Below are 18,148 nucleotides of genomic sequence, written 5' to 3'. Positions count from 1 at the left end.
AACAGGGTTGCCACCGCGTTCGAATATCGTTTTGGGCTCGGCTTAATATCGAGCTTAATCACAGAGCGAAAAAAAATTACGTAATATATATAACAAAATGGATAAACACTTAATTTTTAAGATTCAAGTTGTGACAAATAAAGTTTTATTGAATTTTGCTTATTTATTATTAGTTGAGTCATATTTGGAATTTTATGACTATCAAAAAAGTTCTAAAAGAAATATAACGATAATTTTTCAAACTTTACTATATCTTTTGATATGTTATTTAAACCTTGTAGCTATTCCTCGTTGAATTTGATCGATACATAGAGTGCTGTAAACTATCGATAAGGGCGTGTTGCGAATATCTGACAACCCTGCAATTTACAGCTACGCAGCGTTGCCAGCTAGCGCAAAAAGCAAAAGCCAATTGCCATAAGCAAAGGTATTTCCGAGTTTTATATGGTTTTCCGGCTATAAATGGCTGCCAAAAGCACGGAGAAGGAAAAGGCCGAGGGCCAGGAGTCCGCCACGCCGGTGGAAAAGCCCGATACTGCCGCATCCAGTGAGCCAGTCGAGGAAAACGCCAAGGAACCGGCGGCGGACAACACAACGCCGGCTAAGAAGGATGGAGGACGCAAACGGAAGCGCCATTTGTTCAACTCGATTCGCGGCCAAATGGAGTTCTATTTCGGAGACGCCAACTTGAGTAAGGATCGCTTCCTGCGTCGCTACGTAGAGCAGGATCCATGTAAGTGGGGCAGGGTGCTTTCCCCAGCCAAAACAACGCTAACAGAGGGATCCCATTTCAGATGTGCCCCTGGAGATTTTCCTCACGTTCAACAAAATCAAGACGCTCACCCAGGATGTGCAGCAGATAGCCAAGGCGCTGAGCAACTCCCAGCTCCTGGAACTGGACGAGACCAAGCTGAAGGTGAGGCGCAAGACCAAGCTTCCGGATCAGCGCGATGTCAACGACAAGACGCTGTATGTGGAGGCCCTGCCCGCCAATGCTAGCCACGATTGGCTCAAGGAGGTGTTCAGCCGCTACGGATCGGTGGCCTACGTCTCGCTGCCCCACTATCCGGGCACCAAGAAGATCAAGGAGTTCGCCTTCATCGAATTCGAGAAGGCCGGCTCGGTGGAGAAGGCTGTGAAGGCATTTTCCCAAGTCCAGGGCGTTCTCTCCGTGGAAACAGATCCTGGCGAACTGGCCAGCGTGCGCTCCTTCCAGCAACAGCAGCAGCAGCAGCTGCAACAGAAAGTAGAGCCGACAACCGACGAGAATGATACGCTTGAACCGCCGCCACCGCCACCGCTACTCAAGCGGAATGCGAAGAGAGAGGCTGTGGCCATCACCGAAACGGGTCCCGAGGTGAAACGGGTCAAGTTGGAGGAGGAGCAGCCCAGCGAGAGCTCCACGGCGGAGGGAACGTCCAGCGAAACGGAGGCAGAGGGCACAGCAGCTGGAGAAGCCACCACCGATCAGGAGGAGAAAACAGAGCCAACCGACGGCGAGGCCAAGAAGCGTCGTCGCAAGCGCAAGAAGAAGGCCATTGTGGACAAGCCGAACATTGAGCCCAGTGCCTTGGAGCTCAAGGTGCTGCCCAAGACCAGCTGGAGCAGTCTGCGCAACAAGTACTTGAATCTGCAGCGTCGCCTGATCAGCGAGGCCAAAGTCAAGCTGTGGCGTGAGAGTCACCCACAAAACCAGCCGCACCATCACCACCACCAGCAGCAGCACCAGAACCAGAGCCAATCCAAACCCTCGCAGCTGCCCGAGGTGGCCAATAAGGAGGAGGAAGCCGGCGGTCCAGAGATCCCCAGCGAAGGCGGCGAAGCTGCCGGGGAGGCGGCGGTGCCGGTGCCGGCCAAGCGACGCAAGGCGGTGCACAAGATGAACATGAACTTCTACGGCGCCGGCGGCGTGGAGTCCACCAAATCCGAGGAGCCATCGCAGGAGCGCACGCCTCTTTTCAAATACGAGCCCGGCCTGATTGTGGAGTGTTCGCTGCTGGAGCCCTGCACCAATGTCAAGGAGTTTAAGGCCGACATGCGCCAGTATCCGGACATTAAGTACGTGGACATCAAGGAGGGCGATCAGGTGGCCCAACTGCGCCTGGCCACGCCCGCCGCCGCCGAGGAGCTGGTGCGCCAGGTCAACTGTGCCGAGCGGCAGCTGAAGGTGCTGGCCGGCCAGCCGGAGACGCTCTATTGGCGCAAAATCGAGCAGGATCGCGAGGCGAAACTCTCGAAAAAGGTGCGCGTGCAGCAGAAGCGCGGTCGCGAGAAGATCTCCAAGCTGCTGGCCAAGCACATCAAGTTCGACGATGGCGACGATGAAGTACAGGCGGCCGCCATGGATTAAATCGCTTCGGGGTCTAGTTATAAGGTCACAAACTGTATGGAAATAGGCAAGCAAAATTCCTGGGCTCGTTTTTAAACCAAATGAATGGTTTCACAGAACTTTCTAAATTGTTTGAAGAAATTTAGAAAGCAAATGTGTAAATGTAAGCATGCGACACGAAAAAGCAGCAGTAATACATTTTTGCCACAATATTCTAATTTGTTTCTATTTTCATTTTAATTTCTTAAAGGAACTGCCAAGAAACGTAATTCTGTGGATTACAATAAACCGCCTTTAATTGTTAAAAATAATTAAAAGAATTTTAATTTCTATAACAAAGTAAAATAAAAATGACATAAAATAATATATAATATGAATTGCAAAGCAAAAGGAAAAATTATACCTTCGATCTTACAGGAATAAGAAAGAGATGGCTATAAATAGTTATAATAATTCTTATAATATTTACATACTTTAGATTATTTGCCTGTAAAATCTATAGTAAGCAGGAAATATAAAATACATGAAAAACAAAAAATAATTTTCAAGGTTTAAAAATAAAATATATATTTTTTAAACCATATATTTGACAAGAGATAATCTAACATATTTAAATATTACAAGAATTTGGCATTTTAGTTCTTTAAAAATCCAATCCAGCCCTTAGTTTTCATTTAAAGTGAAGTTTGTTGTTTATCCATGATATTTAATTTATATTTTTCTATAAGTACGATCAAAAGAAAGAAAAAATAAGAAGAGGTTGTATAATATTGCGCTAGTTACAGACAAATAATTAGCATAGTTAACTGGATACCTTTTCTAACGATGTATGTACATGGTTTTGCAAAAGTTGTAAAGCTCTTTGGAACATTCACACCCATGGGTCACCCTCTTACAGTATTTAATGGTTACATATGCCTTCGTTACTATTTACATGGTAATGGAAATATTAAGCTTACAGTCTACACTTTTTGGCTACTTAACGACTAAACTAGATATAAAGCGAGCCATCCGCTGGGCCCAGATAATGCATCGAGATGAGCAGGACATCGATGATGGTCCAGACGCCGAGGCCGCCGAAGCTGAACAGCTTGCCAATGCCCTCCTGCCAGTGGCCCAGATAGAATCGATCGGCTCCAAAGCCGCCCAGTGTGAGGCTTATCAGCAGGGCGGTGCTCCAGCGATAGCCCTGCGTCCAGTTGCATCGCAGATTGCGGGTGAAGGAACGATTGCCCAGGCAGAGCACGTCCTGGTGCACCGTGCAGTTGGTGCGGAACAGCTTGTCCGTGGCCGAGTTGCAGCTGGAGCGCTGGCCGCAGCTCTGCTGCCACATCTCCGTCTGGTAGCAGTAGCGGCAGCTCATCTGCCGCTGGAAACTCCGCTCGCCCTGGCACTGCACGTTGCCCACGATCTCGCAGGTCACGTTCACGTCCCGGCCGTACAGGCAGCCGTAGTTGTAGTTGCACCGGATGCACGGAAAGTGCAGGCGGTCGCAGGGTGTCTCCTTGTCGTACGGGCACAACATGTTGTTGTTGTTGTTATGACCATTGCTGCTGCTGCTGCTACTGCTGTAGGCAGTGATGTTGTCCAGGGGGCCACCGGATCCTCCATTTTTGGCCACCATGGTGGACACAATCGGTGGCACATACACTTCGTTATCGTTGCCATTGTTGCCATTACTCGCATTGCTGTTGTCCTTGTGATCGCCTTTCGCGTCCGACAAGTCCATTTGGTTGCCCCCGCTGGCCGTCTCGCTGTTCCTGATCCCCGTCAGCACAAAGATCATGATCAGGACGATGGCCGATCGCATGTTGACCACAATGCACTGGCGTTGCATCCTCATTTTGGTCAGATTAGGTGGATGGCAAGCCGGAAATGTTATTGTTTTACTTTTCGCGGAACCGTAGGTGTGGGTGGCAGTGTGACCGTCAACCGGTGGCAAGAAATTACCGGACGTGCATAGCTTCACATTCCAATGCATGGATAAAAACTTTTATTTTTAAATTTATTTTAAATAAAGTGGTTATAACAGTTTGATTTCATAGGTGCATGGGCAAATACCAATTTTTGATTAAAACTAATTTAGTAAAACAGATTTGATTTAAGTATTTTTGCAGGAACCGTAAACATTATTTAATAATAATAATCACAACCAATCAACTATTATTTGAGCCCAAAAATAGTTTTACAAATAAATTGATTTAGTTTTTAGCAATATATTTTTGTTTAAAAATTGTCGCCCAAATTGGGAAACCCTTTTTTTTTTGCCGCATTTTGGAAATACATATATATGTTGCTTGTTAGCTTACAAACAAAATCAGGCAATATCAAAATATTTAATTTGTTTAATTTAAAAGTTATATTAAAAGACATATTAAAATTGAATTTTTGGTTCGTTTTACATCGCTTACTAAGCTAACAAAACAATCTCTTTCAAGAAAGTTGTCCGACTTGAGCAAAAATATTGATTGGAAAATAAATCTCGCTCAAAAATTAATAATTATATTTAGAGTAATTTCTGTTTGGCTGAATACAATAAAAACTGTTGTGTTTATTTTTTTTAAGTAAAGAAATTAACATACATTTAAAGCACATAGAAGTTTTTGAGGAATTAAAGATGACCTAACATTTTTTTTTTAGTTTTTCTCGCTTAAATTTGGGTTAAAGAACAAATTAATATGTAAAAAATAGAAGAAATATTTTCAATGCCAATTGCAATGCTAAGTTCATAATTTTTTAAAGTGCACTCCATGATAGTCGACAAATTTGAAACGGGATTTGGTTGCACGGCCTGGTCATACTGCGTCTTTTGCGAAGAAAAAAAAAACTAAAAAGTCGGCAAATTTTTTGCAGCCGCCTGCTGTGTATGGTGTAAAAATAACACAAACTATCCGTTTTGTTATTATTGTGGTCGGCTCGAAAGTGCTATCGTGTGTGCAAAAAAACATAAACAAAAAGGAGTGCAAAATTACAAGCGGCTAGACCAACAAACGGAAGTTTTCCACTTGGCCTCCTCCCCCGCGCCGACGTCCCTCGCCCCGCCCCTCAACTCCTCTCTTCGGACGCCACTGGACTGCTCTCTTATCTTTATTTATTTATTTTTTTTTTTTATTATTGTTTTTGTTATTGTTGTATTCTATAATTGATCGGTGACCACGGAATATAGTATTAAATAGTTAAAATGTCGAAAAACAAGCTGAATCTGGTGCTGCCGCCGGTAAATACGGAGGCAACTGTTGCCGCCGCCACAGTGGCGCCGACGCCGCCGTTCAAAACCCCTTCGGGCACAGAGTAAATATGATACATTTGATATTCCCCTTATAAATTACTTGTTTTTTGTCCCCACCCCTCCCCCACTGCCCATCCCATTTCGTTTTTGTATATTTATCATTGGAGTAGGGCAAATCCTTGTTCCAGGGTGTCAGGTGGCTAATTAACTTCGGCCAATTGATTGATTCCATGGAATCCAGGAAGAGAGAGAGAGAGAGAGCGAAAGAGAGAAGTCTCTTTTGGTTTGTTGGTGTAGGTGTCACTCCTTGAACGTGACGCACACATGCACCCACACACTATAGGCAATAACGGTCACAAGAACAGGTACACCGCGAGAACAGTTTATTAGAAAAAATACATTATTAATTAATTGCTAACGGGAACATATTTCCAAATTGGGATATTATCTGTAAAATATAATTCAAATGATTAGAACAAAAAGCGTTGGAGTGACTGCGCTTAATTTTGTATCAATCGATGTTCTGTTATTTAATAGTAAATTAATAAAAACAAAAATCTAGTTAAGGTTTGAGAATGCCTTCTTTGAGCTACAGAATGATAGCTTTAATTTTGTTTTAAAATATTTCTTAGGTAACTGTCTGATGTTTTTAGCATAGGGAAGTACCAATATGATATAACATTATCCCAACTCCCACGTTTTCATTCCACTTCCCATTGCCTGCACACTTTACATTTTCGTTTTGGTTCGCAAAAATTCATTAAGAGGTTAAATTAAAGCACACACAGTTTGCTGGGCAAGCCGAAGACGAGCATCGATGCGCTGACGGAGACGCTGGAGGGACTGGACATGGACGACACGGAGCGCAAGCGGATCAAGGTGTTCCTCAGCCAGAAGGAGAAGATCGGCGAGCTGTCGGACGAGGATCTGGAGAAGCTGGGCGAACTGGGCTCGGGCAACGGCGGCGTGGTGATGAAGGTCCGGCACACGCACACACACCTGATCATGGCCAGGAAACTGATCCACCTGGAGGTGAAGCCGGCGATCAAGAAACAGATCCTGCGCGAACTGAAAGTCCTCCACGAATGCAACTTCCCGCACATCGTTGGCTTCTACGGCGCCTTCTACAGCGACGGCGAGATCAGCATCTGCATGGAGTACATGGACGGTGGCTCGCTGGACCTGATCCTCAAGCGGGCCGGCCGAATACCGGAGTCCATCCTCGGCCGCATCACGCTGGCGGTGCTCAAGGGTCTGAGCTACCTGCGCGACAAGCACGCCATCATCCACCGGGACGTCAAGCCGAGCAATATCCTCGTCAACAGCAGCGGCGAGATCAAGATCTGTGATTTCGGCGTCTCCGGCCAACTGATCGACTCCATGGCCAACTCCTTCGTGGGCACCCGCAGCTATATGTCGGTGAGTTGTCCTGCCCCAGTACCCAGATGCAGTATATATGTATCTATAATTATTATTATTTTTTATTTTCTTTAATTTGTTATATATATTTTTTTCAACGGTTAAAGGAAAAAATGTATAAATGAATACATAAATCGCTGTTATGTTATGTTGCCAATCTCCAGGTCATGCAATTTCTCGATTTAATAGACTCTAAAATATTGTTTCGTTGCTTCTTTGTTTTACCAACAGCAATAACATAGTTCTTTTTAGTGCTTTGTCTTATTCTCGACTGTACACTGAGATTTGTGCTTGTTTTTTTTTAAATTCTTTTTGTAAATGTAACGTCATGAGGCAGTTTTGAGAACTCCCAGACCCAAAGGGGAAGGGGCGAGCTTAACAAAAGATTCTAGAAACGCGTACGAGGCACAGAATGTACACAAAGATGTAATATATGAGTAGACATGTGGTAAACTATACTATTTGTTGCAGCCGGAGCGACTGCAGGGCACCCATTACTCGGTGCAGTCGGACATCTGGTCGCTGGGCCTGTCGCTGGTGGAGATGGCCATCGGCATGTACCCCATCCCGCCGCCGAACACCGCCACCCTGGAGTCCATATTCGCGGACAACGCGGAGGAGGGCGGCCAGCCGACGGACGAGCCCCGGGCAATGGCCATCTTCGAGCTGCTCGACTACATTGTGAACGAACCGCCGCCGAAGCTGGAGCACAAGATATTCTCCAGCGAGTTCAAGGACTTCGTGGACATCTGCCTGAAGAAGCAGCCCGACGAGCGGGCCGATCTCAAGACCCTGCTGGTAAGTCTCATCCCATTTTATCCCTCGCGTCGCAATTCGCAATTTCTGCATATAAACTATACAGTATATATACATATATATATATATATATATATATCTTTTGTAGAGTCACCCGTGGATTCGCAAGGCGGAAGTGGAGGAGGTGGATATATCCGGCTGGGTGTGCAAGACAATGGATCTGCCGCCGTCGACGCCAAAGCGGAATACGTCGCCCAACTAGACGCAGATGCAGGTGCAGATGCAGCCCATCCACATCCCCACATCCCCACTTTCCCACTTTCCCATTTCCCCATATACCATTTGCTCTTTGTTCGGCGCAAGGCAAAACCAACTGAACTATTATTATTATTAAATCGAAAATAAAGAAATCGAAGTCATACCATGTACGGTGCGAGAATTTTTGCGATGCGGTTGGGCACAGTTCGATCAATATAATCAAAATATTTGGGTAATATTAAATTAAATATTCCTCACACATTTTGTAATTTACCTAGAATTTCTTTCTCACATAAGTTGTCTCTTAACTTAAGTAAAAGTGTTTTTTTTTTGTTTGAGTAAAAAACATGTATTTTCTTAACTTCAAAACATTTTAATAATTTCAGGGTTCAAGTGTAAAGAAAATAAGTTAATACAGCTGTTGATATACTTATCTCTAGCAGTATTACAAGAATATTTGTTCTATACTTCAGGCACATTCGGGTACAACAGCATTTACCAGAAATATATATAATAACTGAGTGATTTTAGACTAGTTTTGGACTAGTTCTTAGGTGGATATGTAGCACTAAATAATAGTAGAAAATAAATGAGTCATTATGAATTCAAAGGACTAGTCGCTTTCATAGCTTATTTTACAAATTCTAATATATATATTAAGTGGTATATATATCTCTGATAAAAGATAATTTAGCTAGACTAACTTATAATTTAAGCCTAATTAATCTTCAGTCAGGTCCACGGTGGTAAGATCGTCCACCTGTTGCTCTTCATTGCAGGTTTCAGTTTCAGGTGCAGATGCGGATGCCATCTCCTTGGGCTGCTCGTCATGGCACTCGATTATTTCCATATCACTATCGTTCTCAGACTCGGATTCTTCTAGGTTTATGCAGCTGCCAGCGCTGTCCTCGCCATCGGAATCGGTATCCAAACATTCCGCGGAGGAATTGGAGCTAACATCAATGGTGAGTAGATGTGGCCCTTCGTCGCTGGATGAACAGGACAGGACAATGGGTGTCTTAGTCGATTTTTCCGGCTCTTCATCATCGGACATCAGCTCGCGAACTATATCGCTCAAGGAAGATGAACGCTCCTTGGCCAACTTTTGGCCCTTGCCAAGGAGAACTTGGCCGTAGACCATGGCCACGGCCGCAGCCATTTGCTTGGAATGATGGAGGAACATTTCCGAAGGTGGGGCAATGGGCATGGCCTCTCCATGCCTACTTCTACTGCTGCTGCTGCTGCTGCTTTTCCTTCGCCTCCTCGAGGACTTCTTGTGCTTCTTGGCCTTCTTTTTGTGCTTTTTCCTGCGACGGGAGCGGCTGCGACTGCGGCTAGAGTCCCTACTGCTGCTGCTGCTCCGCCTCCTGCTGCTGCCTCGCCTTTTGTCCTTTTTGTGGCCAACTCTGCTGCATTTCCTCTCCAGACTACGACTTCGACTTCGACTGCGACTCCTGCTCCTCTGGACATCGCGATTGTAGAAGTGGTTGGACTGCCTTCGCTCATATATATCATCCAGATCCTGCAGCTTTTGCCGACAATTGGCCTGTGTGCGCTCGTCTTCCCTTTTATTGTGGCGAATCGCCGTGTTAATGGTGCGGCCCAAAAAGCGCTTATTCGTTTTTCCCAGTGGATTCACTTTGCGTTCGCCTTGCTTGTGGCTGGGTAAACTGGGATTCTGGCCTTCTATCTCGCGCATCAGCTCGGCAATGGCCTGGCTAAAGCCAAAACATAAGTTAATTTAGTTATTTAATAACTTTAAATATAAATATTTACTTTGTTAGTTCGGCATCCATTTCCATGTATGGTGGTTTTGATTAGTGTGACCAAAGGCTGGGAAAAATACAATCCCCCACTGAAAACAAATTAAAGCAGTGCGACCAGAGTGGGGTACAACAGCTGTGTAAGTTGTATATAAACACATAAACTAAACACACACGGGAACTCAGCTTGATAAGCCATTTACAGTTACAGAGATCAGATCCAGCACGCAATTCCCGGCCAATTGAAAAGATTTAAAACGCAGAGAGAGTGAAACAGAGAGAGAGAGAGAGAGCGGAGGCGACACCAACACACACACACACAGACGCGATTTGCGGCAGCGTTCTTTGTTGCAAATTACCGTTGGACCCCCCCGTCCCACCCCTTCCTTCCCTAGCACTAGCCCAGCGATCCACGATCCACCAGCCAGAGCCAGAGCTAGTTGCTTCCAGCCAGTGCTCCGATGCAGACGTCTCGCTGAAACAACAACAACTCATCGCTGGACTGGAAAGGAGCGCGCACAGCACAGCTACCATGTCGGCGGTGAACCAGAAGGAGAGTCCCAGCCGGGACTCCACAGCCTCCACATCCGGACACATATCGATGCTGGCGGACAACACCTTGGAGTCGCTGTCGCGGGACTACAGTTTGGGCAGCTTGAACTCGGCTGGCAGCCAGGACGAGTTCTTCCGGTGCCGCGACCATGCGGACAACATCCTCAAGCGGATGCAGCTCTATGTGGACAGCCAGCAGCTCTGCGACGTGGTCCTCATCGCTGGAATCGATGGCAAGCGGTGAGTTTCGTTTGACACTCCCGGTTCCTATTTCCAATCTTCGATTCGATCGCTGATTCCGATTTTCCGACTACATTTTCCAAATGATGTGGTCTTCGATTAATGAAACTAAAATTTCTGTTTGGTACGCCATTTCCCGATGCCCATTTCCGATTTCGACTTCCAGCGAGTAGGGATCATGGAACTCCTATTCCCGATTGCCCATTCCCTTTTCCAATTTCCACAGAGACAAAGGAATGGAATATGGCCTTTCAAATTGGAAAGTTCATTAGCGATTCTCACCCGCTTCCTCTTTACCCGATCCCGGTCCCTAGCCCCCCACTTACCCACCTCCCCCTCCCCCTCCCCCAACTGACCTTCACTTCGGTTCTTTGTCTGCTCTTTCCAATGCGCTGTCCCCAACGCAGTTCCAACAGTAAACACTCACACGCACACGTTCGTTGCACAGTGGTGACCAAGACAATAGCACTACGCAGATGCAGGAAGTGCAGCTGCTGTCGAAATTATAATACCTAGAGAAAAGCCCTCGACTAAATGCAAATACAGATAAGTAAAAAAAATATAGTGGTACGTGGTTTTCGACTTCGAACGTTAAAAGGAAATTCGATTGCAGTAAATGTTTAGTTGAAATCGACTTAAATCAACTTTATATAGGAAACAGTGTTCAGGTGAAAGACGTAAGGCCTTTAATACTGGTTATAATACAATTATATTTATCCAACGATTTTATTAATTTATATTAATTAAATATATATTGATTTATGGTAATACATAATGCTAACTTAGTTTAAACGCAATCGTTAGTTAAATTGACTTATGATCCCGATCGGAATTATACCGATCCAGAAAATATAAATTTAATGTGGGTGCAAATTTATCATACATATAGTTTGTTTGTAGCATATTAGGCATCGTTTATTATTCAATGGTTTTTAATAACATTATTGTTGATATCAGAGTCATTTACGATTTCTTTGCTTATCAACAATTATGGCGATAAGGGAACTTATTTGTTTATCAAATTCGCAATAATGTTAACTTGGATAAAATAATTTAAAAGTTTATTGAACTTAAGAAAAATGCATATGAACAAAGATATTGAGCTTTTAATGCTTTTTGGACTATATAATTTAATTAACTATATATTTAAAGAAAAAAATCTATGATTATAAAGTACAAAAATACAGGCAGTTGAAACAGTACAAGTTAATTTAAGTATGTTAACTGGTAATATCCTTGAGTTTATAACTTCAAATGTTATTTATGCGTCCGCTGCTGTAAACCTTGTTGCAACAGTGCAGAATGAGAGAGCCGAAGAGATCCCGAGCTTAAAAGAGCGGCTGAGTTAGCGAGAAAGAGAACCTTGCCCATTTAAACTTTGTTTTTTTTCTCGCCAAACAATGGCAATGCAACGCAACAGAGAAGGATATATGTATGTATTTGTCTTAAAACAAAAACAAAGACGAAGACAGAGAGCAACTGCAGCATGAAAAGATATAGATATAACGATTTGCGATCCGAGTGCAGTTGCAGCTTTATTTGATTTCTTCACCCGCTCGCTGCACTCAACCGGTTTTGGATCGTGAAAACCTGTCGATCTGTGCCATGGTAAACAAAAGGAAAAGAATCCACCAGCATACAGTTGCGGTCAGAATAATAGTGGCACAGTGCTCGTTCGAAACAGTGTAAAAAAAATGATTTTCTTTTAAAGTTACAAAAGATGTCAAGCCCAACAAGATTTTTTAAAGCTTTTTATTTCCCTACCTAAAAAAAATTGTATTTCGGTTACTGAACCAATTGAATTTTATCATAAAATGTAAACAAGTTTGTTTTCTGTGGCCAATTTAGTTTGTAATGACATCCAAAAGTATACAGAAAGTGAACAAAAAATAGACTCTAAGCACGTTTAAGTATTCTGAGTAAAATAAAATTAATGAGGGGATTTAAGACGATTTTAAAATGTTCAGCTAACATTTAATTTTTACTGTTTACCAGATGAAAAAATTACTTATATAACAAAAATGTATAAGCATTAATTACGGCCACATATTTTACCTTATCATATAGTTATCCGAATTAACCAAACTGTTAAGGTTCTAATAAAAGGCTATACTTTAAGCTCAATATATAATTTTATACCTTTCAACTATATTTTGTCTCATTATCAACTATTTTTAAATTAAAACAATACAATTTGCTATGTTCTTTAAGTTTTCGGGCTTTGATCAAATTAAAAAAAAAAAAACATTTTTAAATTCGAAATATATTTCTTTCGGTGCGATTAATACTTTTGAACTATAATTTGTCTCATTATAAACTATCCTTAAATAGATAAGATACTAAAAAAGTTGTTAGTTGAAAAAATAAATCCTCTTGTGCGCTTAAACCTTCTGATCTTTTATAACAATATGTCGAATGTTGTATTGATATTTTTAGGGTGCCCGCCCACCGCCTGGTGCTGTCGGCGTCGAGCGCCTACTTCTCGGCCATGTTCACGGGATCGCTGCGCGAGACCAAGGAGCAGGAGGTGACCCTCGGCGAGGTGCACGGCGACGCACTGCATCTGCTGGTGCAGTACTGCTACACGGGCTTCATCGAGATGCGCGAGGACACCGTGGAGACGCTGCTGGCCACCGCCTGTCTGCTGCAGCTGAACGCCGTCGTCACGGCGTGCTGCAACTTCCTGGCCCGCCAACTGCATCCATCCAACTGCCTGGGCTTCGCCTTCTTTGCGGAGCAGCAGAGCTGCACCACGCTGCTGCGACTGGCGCAGGCCTACACCTGCCAGTACTTCATGCAGGTGTGCCAGAACCAGGAGTTCTTCCAGCTGAACGCCGACCAGCTGGGCAAGCTGCTGAGCAGCGATGATCTCAATGTGCCCTCCGAGCAGGACGTCTTCCACAGCCTGATGTCGTGGGTGCGCCACGACGCCGCGGCCCGCGAGCCGCACATCGCCGAGCTGCTGGCCCTCGTCCGGCTGCCCCTGCTGCAGCCCGCCTTCATCATGGACCACGTGGAGAACGTGTGCAACGCCAACGAGTGCCAGCAGCTGGTGATGGAGGCCTTCAAGTGGCACCTCATGCCCGAGCGTCGCTCCCGCATCGCCACCGAGCGGACCACGCCGCGCAAATCGACGGTGGGCCGCCTGCTCGCCGTCGGCGGCATGGATGCCCACAAGGGGGCCATCAGCATCGAGAGCTACTGCCCGCGCCTGGACAAGTGGACCCCGTGGAAGCACATGACCGGTCGGCGCCTGCAGTTCGGCGTCGCCGTCATGGAGGACAAGCTGATCCTGGTGGGCGGACGCGACGGCCTGAAGACCCTGAACACCGTCGAGAGTTTGGACCTGAACACGATGGCCTGGACGCCGCTCAATGCCATGGCCACGCCGCGCCACGGACTGGGCGTGGCGGTGCTGGAGGGTCCGCTCTATGCGGTGGGCGGTCACGACGGCTGGAGCTACCTGAACACCGTGGAGAGGTGAGTGGGTACCACTAATTAAACCTATTACTCCTAGAGTCAAAGGGTATAATGTATGCGTTGAAAAGAGAAGTGTGTGTCAGAGGTAGAAGGAAGCGTTTCAGGCCCTTTAAAGTATGAATATATTTATACTTTATGCCTAGTTTAAGCCATAATATAGCCACGATTGCAAGAGTCTGTCTTGTCACTTCAAAAAACCTGGTTATGAAGTTTTATATGTGTTTGCGGTCAATATATATTGACTTATCCAAACATTTTCCAAATCGAGCCATTATTTTAGAAGTTATGAACAAAAACGTTACTTTTTGGTTAATAGTAGTGACCCGACAGATGGCGCCACCCCAAAACCCATTGTTTATATATAAATGTGCTTTAAAAATTGGTTTTCTACTCACTTGTCTTCTTATTCCGACGTTATCCCTTCTCCAGATGGGATCCCATTGCGCGCACTTGGAGCTACGTGGCGCCCATGTCCTCGATGCGCTCCACCGCCGGCGTGGCTGTCCTGGGCGGTCGTCTGTACGCGGTGGGCGGACGCGATGGTTCCGTCTGCCATCGCTCCATCGAGTGCTACGATCCGCACACCAACAAATGGAGTCTCCTGGCGCCGATGAACAGAAGACGCGGCGGCGTGGGCGTAAGTATACAACTGGTTTCCTAGTTTTCAGCGGTGCTACCAGATGCTGAGCTAGATTCTGGATAAGAGAAGGCTTATATTGGCTTACAATTGAAACTGAATGCAATCAAACTATAGGTTTTGAAATGGTAATAGTCTTACTGGCCAAACTATGGACATGAAACATGTTTTATACCTTTTCAAGTACCATTTTGAAACAGGCTTGCCAGTTTAGGCAACACTGGTTTCTAGCTGCATTAATTCCTATTAATTATCTAACTTACCAGGTGACGGTGGCCAATGGTTTCCTGTACGCCTTGGGTGGCCACGACTGTCCGGCCAGCAATCCGATGGTCTGTCGCACGGAGACAGTGGAGCGCTACGACCCAGCCACTGATACCTGGACACTGGTGAGTAGTAGAAGTGGGGTACTGGGATCTCCCGATCTCCTAGCTATACCCGTTACAGGTAGAAGAAAGCGTACAATGTATGTATTAATTCTTGATCAGGATCAATAGCCTAGTCTAGATCTAACCATGTCCGTCTGATTGAACGTTTAATTCTCGGCCACGCCCTACAAATCGCAAATATCTTTTATGTCACTTTGAGACGTGGTTGAAGCCAGTTACTTAGTTGTATGTGTTTATTCGGTAAAGATCTACTGATTCAAATAAATAAAATGTTGCAAATCAAAGCAATAGTTTAGAACTTATCCAAACAAATGTAAATGTAGATGGCGCCACCTAAACCTATTATTTTCTAAGGGCTTATTTGTTTTAAAATTAGTAGCTACTAAGTAACGGGTATCGTGTAGTCGGAGGCTCTCGACTATTGCTTTTCTTCTTGTCCAAATTGTAATCCCTCTTCCCATCCCGGATTCCGTAGATCTGCTCGCTGGCCCTGGGCCGGGATGCGATCGGCTGTGCCCTGCTGGGCGACCGCCTGATCGTCGTCGGCGGCTACGATGGCAACCATGCGCTGAAGAGCGTCGAGGAGTACGACCCGGTGCGCAACGGATGGAACGAGCTGGCGCCAATGGCTTTTGCGAGGGCCGGCGCCTGTGTGGTGGCCATACCCAATGTCATACCGCCGGCGGCCCAACAGCCGCCGCCCAGTGCTACAGTTTAGTCTAAACCCACTCCACATTCGGTTGCAGTGTAGACCCGTTGAATGCATCGCAGTGGGAATCTATAGCTGTAGGAGTAGCTTTTTAGGAACGATTTGCATTTATAGCCCAGCCAAATTTCAACCTAAAACTAGAGGATACTAGACTTATTTAAAAAGAAAATTAATTAATCGAATTTTATGGAATTTATAATTTGACTGGAAGCAAATTAACTTGTGAATTCCATTATAATCAACTTTAAGACATTTTTTTAGGTGAAAATTAATAAGTTTCAATGGAAATTTGGATTTTATAATAATATTTCCTGAAGACACATTCCACATTAGCAAAATGCATATACACTTTACTTAAACAGTGCTTTTTGGTTGGTTATATTGTTTATATAGATATAAATTAAATTTTTTTTCATAAATATAATCATTTCCATTTGCATACATTAAATTAAGAAAAGAAATACCAAAAAAACGCAAGGTTTTTTTAGACTTTAGAAGGAAAATAGTTTGTCTTTAAGTAGTTGCATTTTCAAGCCTGAAAGCGATGCACTTGGCGAAAGTACACTGCACCCAATTCTATAGTAGTTGTTGTAACTGTTGCTGTGAGCTGCTCGTGGTTGTTGCTCGTGTTCCCTAACCCGGCCAGTTTGAAATGCAGCTATGCAGCTCACCCTTTCGCCTCGCTCTCGTCTGTGTTCTCTGACATGATTTCCCTTGGTATGGCACATGTGCACCCTGAATTCACCCACTTTCCATGCACCAGTATTCCCCTGTAAATCACCCACAATTTGGCTGCTACCTAGAAATGTGTATTTGAAAAAAAAAAAAAATGAAAAAAAATCAAATTCTCATAGGTCTTAAGAAGTGCATGCTGTGCGAGGCTTTCAAGCGAAATTCGATCCCTAGCTGTAATTAACCAAACGTATTTTATACGATCCCCGGATCCATAGATTGTTACCATTACTCTCCATCCCACTCACTCACATGGTGTCGTACGCTTCACACACTGCATGCCATCTCGCTCGCACCGGTGACGGGCCCACACTCCATCGATATCTTATACATCCTAGATAAGACTGCGTCAAGACAAAATTTCAAAAATAAAAAAAAATTTTCTCATATTTGCATGTGAAGTGTGCGAGACCATTTAAAAAACATAAACAAAAAAATACGAAAACGAAAACAATCAAAAAAGACAACTGCAAATGCTTAGTTTTAGTTAGTAAATACATACGTATTCCATGGAATGATTAAATTTCGACTTCTGCATCGTCATTTTGTACCGATATTAGCATTAGCCAGTAAATACTAGATGTGTGTGTGTGTGTGCGTACAGCGAGCATTTATTTCTAATTGTTTATTATGTTTTTTTATTTCTTTCTTTTCCCTTTCCCTTCGATTGCATTTAAAAAATAAAGAAAAAGAAGAAGTGGAAGCCAGTGAGATTGGATCCAATCTGCTATAATAGGCGTCCCAGATCTGTCGAGTTTGTCGACTACTATAACATGTAAACATGTAAATGCAAGACAGACAAGACAACAAACTATAAAATATAAACTATGAACTTTAAACATTTAAGCCAAGCTACGAAAAAACACAAGAAAACTTACAGAAAACAAAAAAAAAACAAAAACTAAAAAAAAGAACCCAAATATTATGTATTATTTTATATTTACACATATATACATATATTTTTACACAAAACATACACTGCATAAATGTATACTCTGGATATGTATTTTTTGTAATAAAAACTAAAAATAAAACGGTTATTTCTCTGCAGTTGCAAATTGAAAAAAAGGAATATTACGATTTTAATGGTTTTCAATAGGTTTTATTTAAAAACAGGCTAGAATAAAACAAGAAACCTTTTAAAACCTTGTCAAATCCATAAATATTTGTTTAATTTCTTAAAATGGAGTACAAAGTTTAAAATTTGAATATCATTACATTTTATTCCTTTTATGTTCTGCCCAATTTATTAATTGTTGTCGACTCTGTCGAATTTTAAACTTTAAAGCAAGCTAAAATATTTATTTAATTAAAGATAAAGGAATTCTTGTAAAAACTTACAGTATAACTTACAGTCTTTTTGGGAATCCCCCAAAAGTATTTATGTTATTAAAAACGGTCACTCTGAAAACGAAGTTACGCCAAGACAGAACACAAAAGAAGTGAGATGGTAAATCCAATATATTTTAGTCGATACTATCGACATATGGATACGATTAGGAAAAATCCGTAAAATAAATTTAACTCAGCTAAAGGGCTTGAAAGGACACCTTTGGCGACATATGCATCCGGCTACATGGCGACATGGAAAAATAATCGACTATTTAGCAATTTAGTCGCTTAAGCAGTCTTCCAAAAGAATTTAAAACAGAGAC

General features: G+C 43.5%; 5 protein-coding genes across 8 annotated transcripts; 3 read left to right on the top strand and 2 right to left on the bottom strand.

Annotated features, from left to right (window-relative positions):
• Positions 1 to 366: 366 nt before the first annotated feature.
• On the top strand, positions 367 to 2,616 carry LOC128265659 (la-related protein 7). Its single transcript, XM_053001838.1, has 2 exons — positions 367 to 733; positions 795 to 2,616. The coding sequence occupies exons 1-2, from the start codon at positions 463 to 465 to the stop codon at positions 2,348 to 2,350; spliced, it is 1,827 nt and encodes a 608-aa protein (XP_052857798.1). The 5' UTR covers positions 367 to 462; the 3' UTR covers positions 2,351 to 2,616.
• Positions 2,617 to 3,014: 398 nt separating this feature from the next.
• On the bottom strand, positions 3,015 to 4,256 carry LOC128265665 (TM2 domain-containing protein almondex). Its single transcript, XM_053001847.1, has one exon. The coding sequence runs from the start codon at positions 4,170 to 4,172 to the stop codon at positions 3,321 to 3,323; it is 852 nt and encodes a 283-aa protein (XP_052857807.1). The 5' UTR covers positions 4,173 to 4,256; the 3' UTR covers positions 3,015 to 3,320.
• An 865-nt stretch (positions 4,257 to 5,121) lies between these two features.
• On the top strand, positions 5,122 to 8,161 carry LOC128265662 (dual specificity mitogen-activated protein kinase kinase dSOR1). Of its 2 annotated transcripts, none has more exons than XM_053001843.1 (4): positions 5,122 to 5,620; positions 6,347 to 6,977; positions 7,449 to 7,775; positions 7,882 to 8,161. In XM_053001843.1, exons 1-4 carry the CDS (start codon positions 5,511 to 5,513, stop codon positions 7,993 to 7,995), a joined length of 1,182 nt encoding a protein of 393 aa, XP_052857803.1. In that variant the 5' UTR covers positions 5,122 to 5,510; the 3' UTR covers positions 7,996 to 8,161. The 2 variants fall into 2 exon arrangements, with proteins under 2 accessions (XP_052857803.1, XP_052857802.1); XM_053001842.1 differs by having other exon boundaries at positions 5,123 to 5,620; positions 6,338 to 6,977.
• Positions 8,162 to 8,357: 196 nt separating this feature from the next.
• LOC128265664 (luc7-like protein 3) lies at positions 8,358 to 9,898 on the bottom strand. 2 transcript variants are annotated; one of them, XM_053001845.1, is made up of 2 exons: positions 9,768 to 9,898; positions 8,358 to 9,709 (listed from the first exon to the last, which is right to left on the bottom strand). In XM_053001845.1, the coding sequence occupies exons 1-2, from the start codon at positions 9,791 to 9,793 to the stop codon at positions 8,713 to 8,715; spliced, it is 1,023 nt and encodes a 340-aa protein (XP_052857805.1). In that variant the 5' UTR covers positions 9,794 to 9,898; the 3' UTR covers positions 8,358 to 8,712. The 2 variants fall into 2 exon arrangements, with proteins under 2 accessions (XP_052857805.1, XP_052857806.1); XM_053001846.1 differs by having other exon boundaries at positions 8,358 to 9,705; positions 9,768 to 9,808.
• A 22-nt stretch (positions 9,899 to 9,920) lies between these two features.
• LOC128265656 (kelch-like protein 5) lies at positions 9,921 to 17,533 on the top strand. 2 transcript variants are annotated; one of them, XM_053001835.1, is made up of 6 exons: positions 9,921 to 10,546; positions 12,983 to 14,026; positions 14,456 to 14,663; positions 14,930 to 15,052; positions 15,528 to 15,764; positions 17,180 to 17,533. In XM_053001835.1, the coding sequence occupies exons 1-6, from the start codon at positions 10,287 to 10,289 to the stop codon at positions 17,270 to 17,272; spliced, it is 1,965 nt and encodes a 654-aa protein (XP_052857795.1). In that variant the 5' UTR covers positions 9,921 to 10,286; the 3' UTR covers positions 17,273 to 17,533. The 2 variants fall into 2 exon arrangements, with proteins under 2 accessions (XP_052857795.1, XP_052857796.1); XM_053001836.1 differs by having other exon boundaries at positions 9,922 to 10,546; positions 15,528 to 17,533.
• Positions 17,534 to 18,148: the final 615 nt, after the last annotated feature.

This window comes from Drosophila gunungcola, unplaced genomic scaffold, assembly GCF_025200985.1.
Source record: "Drosophila gunungcola strain Sukarami unplaced genomic scaffold, Dgunungcola_SK_2 000145F, whole genome shotgun sequence".
Taxonomy (NCBI): domain Eukaryota; kingdom Metazoa; phylum Arthropoda; class Insecta; order Diptera; family Drosophilidae; genus Drosophila; species Drosophila gunungcola.
This window is presented reverse-complemented; position numbering and strand designations above follow the sequence as displayed.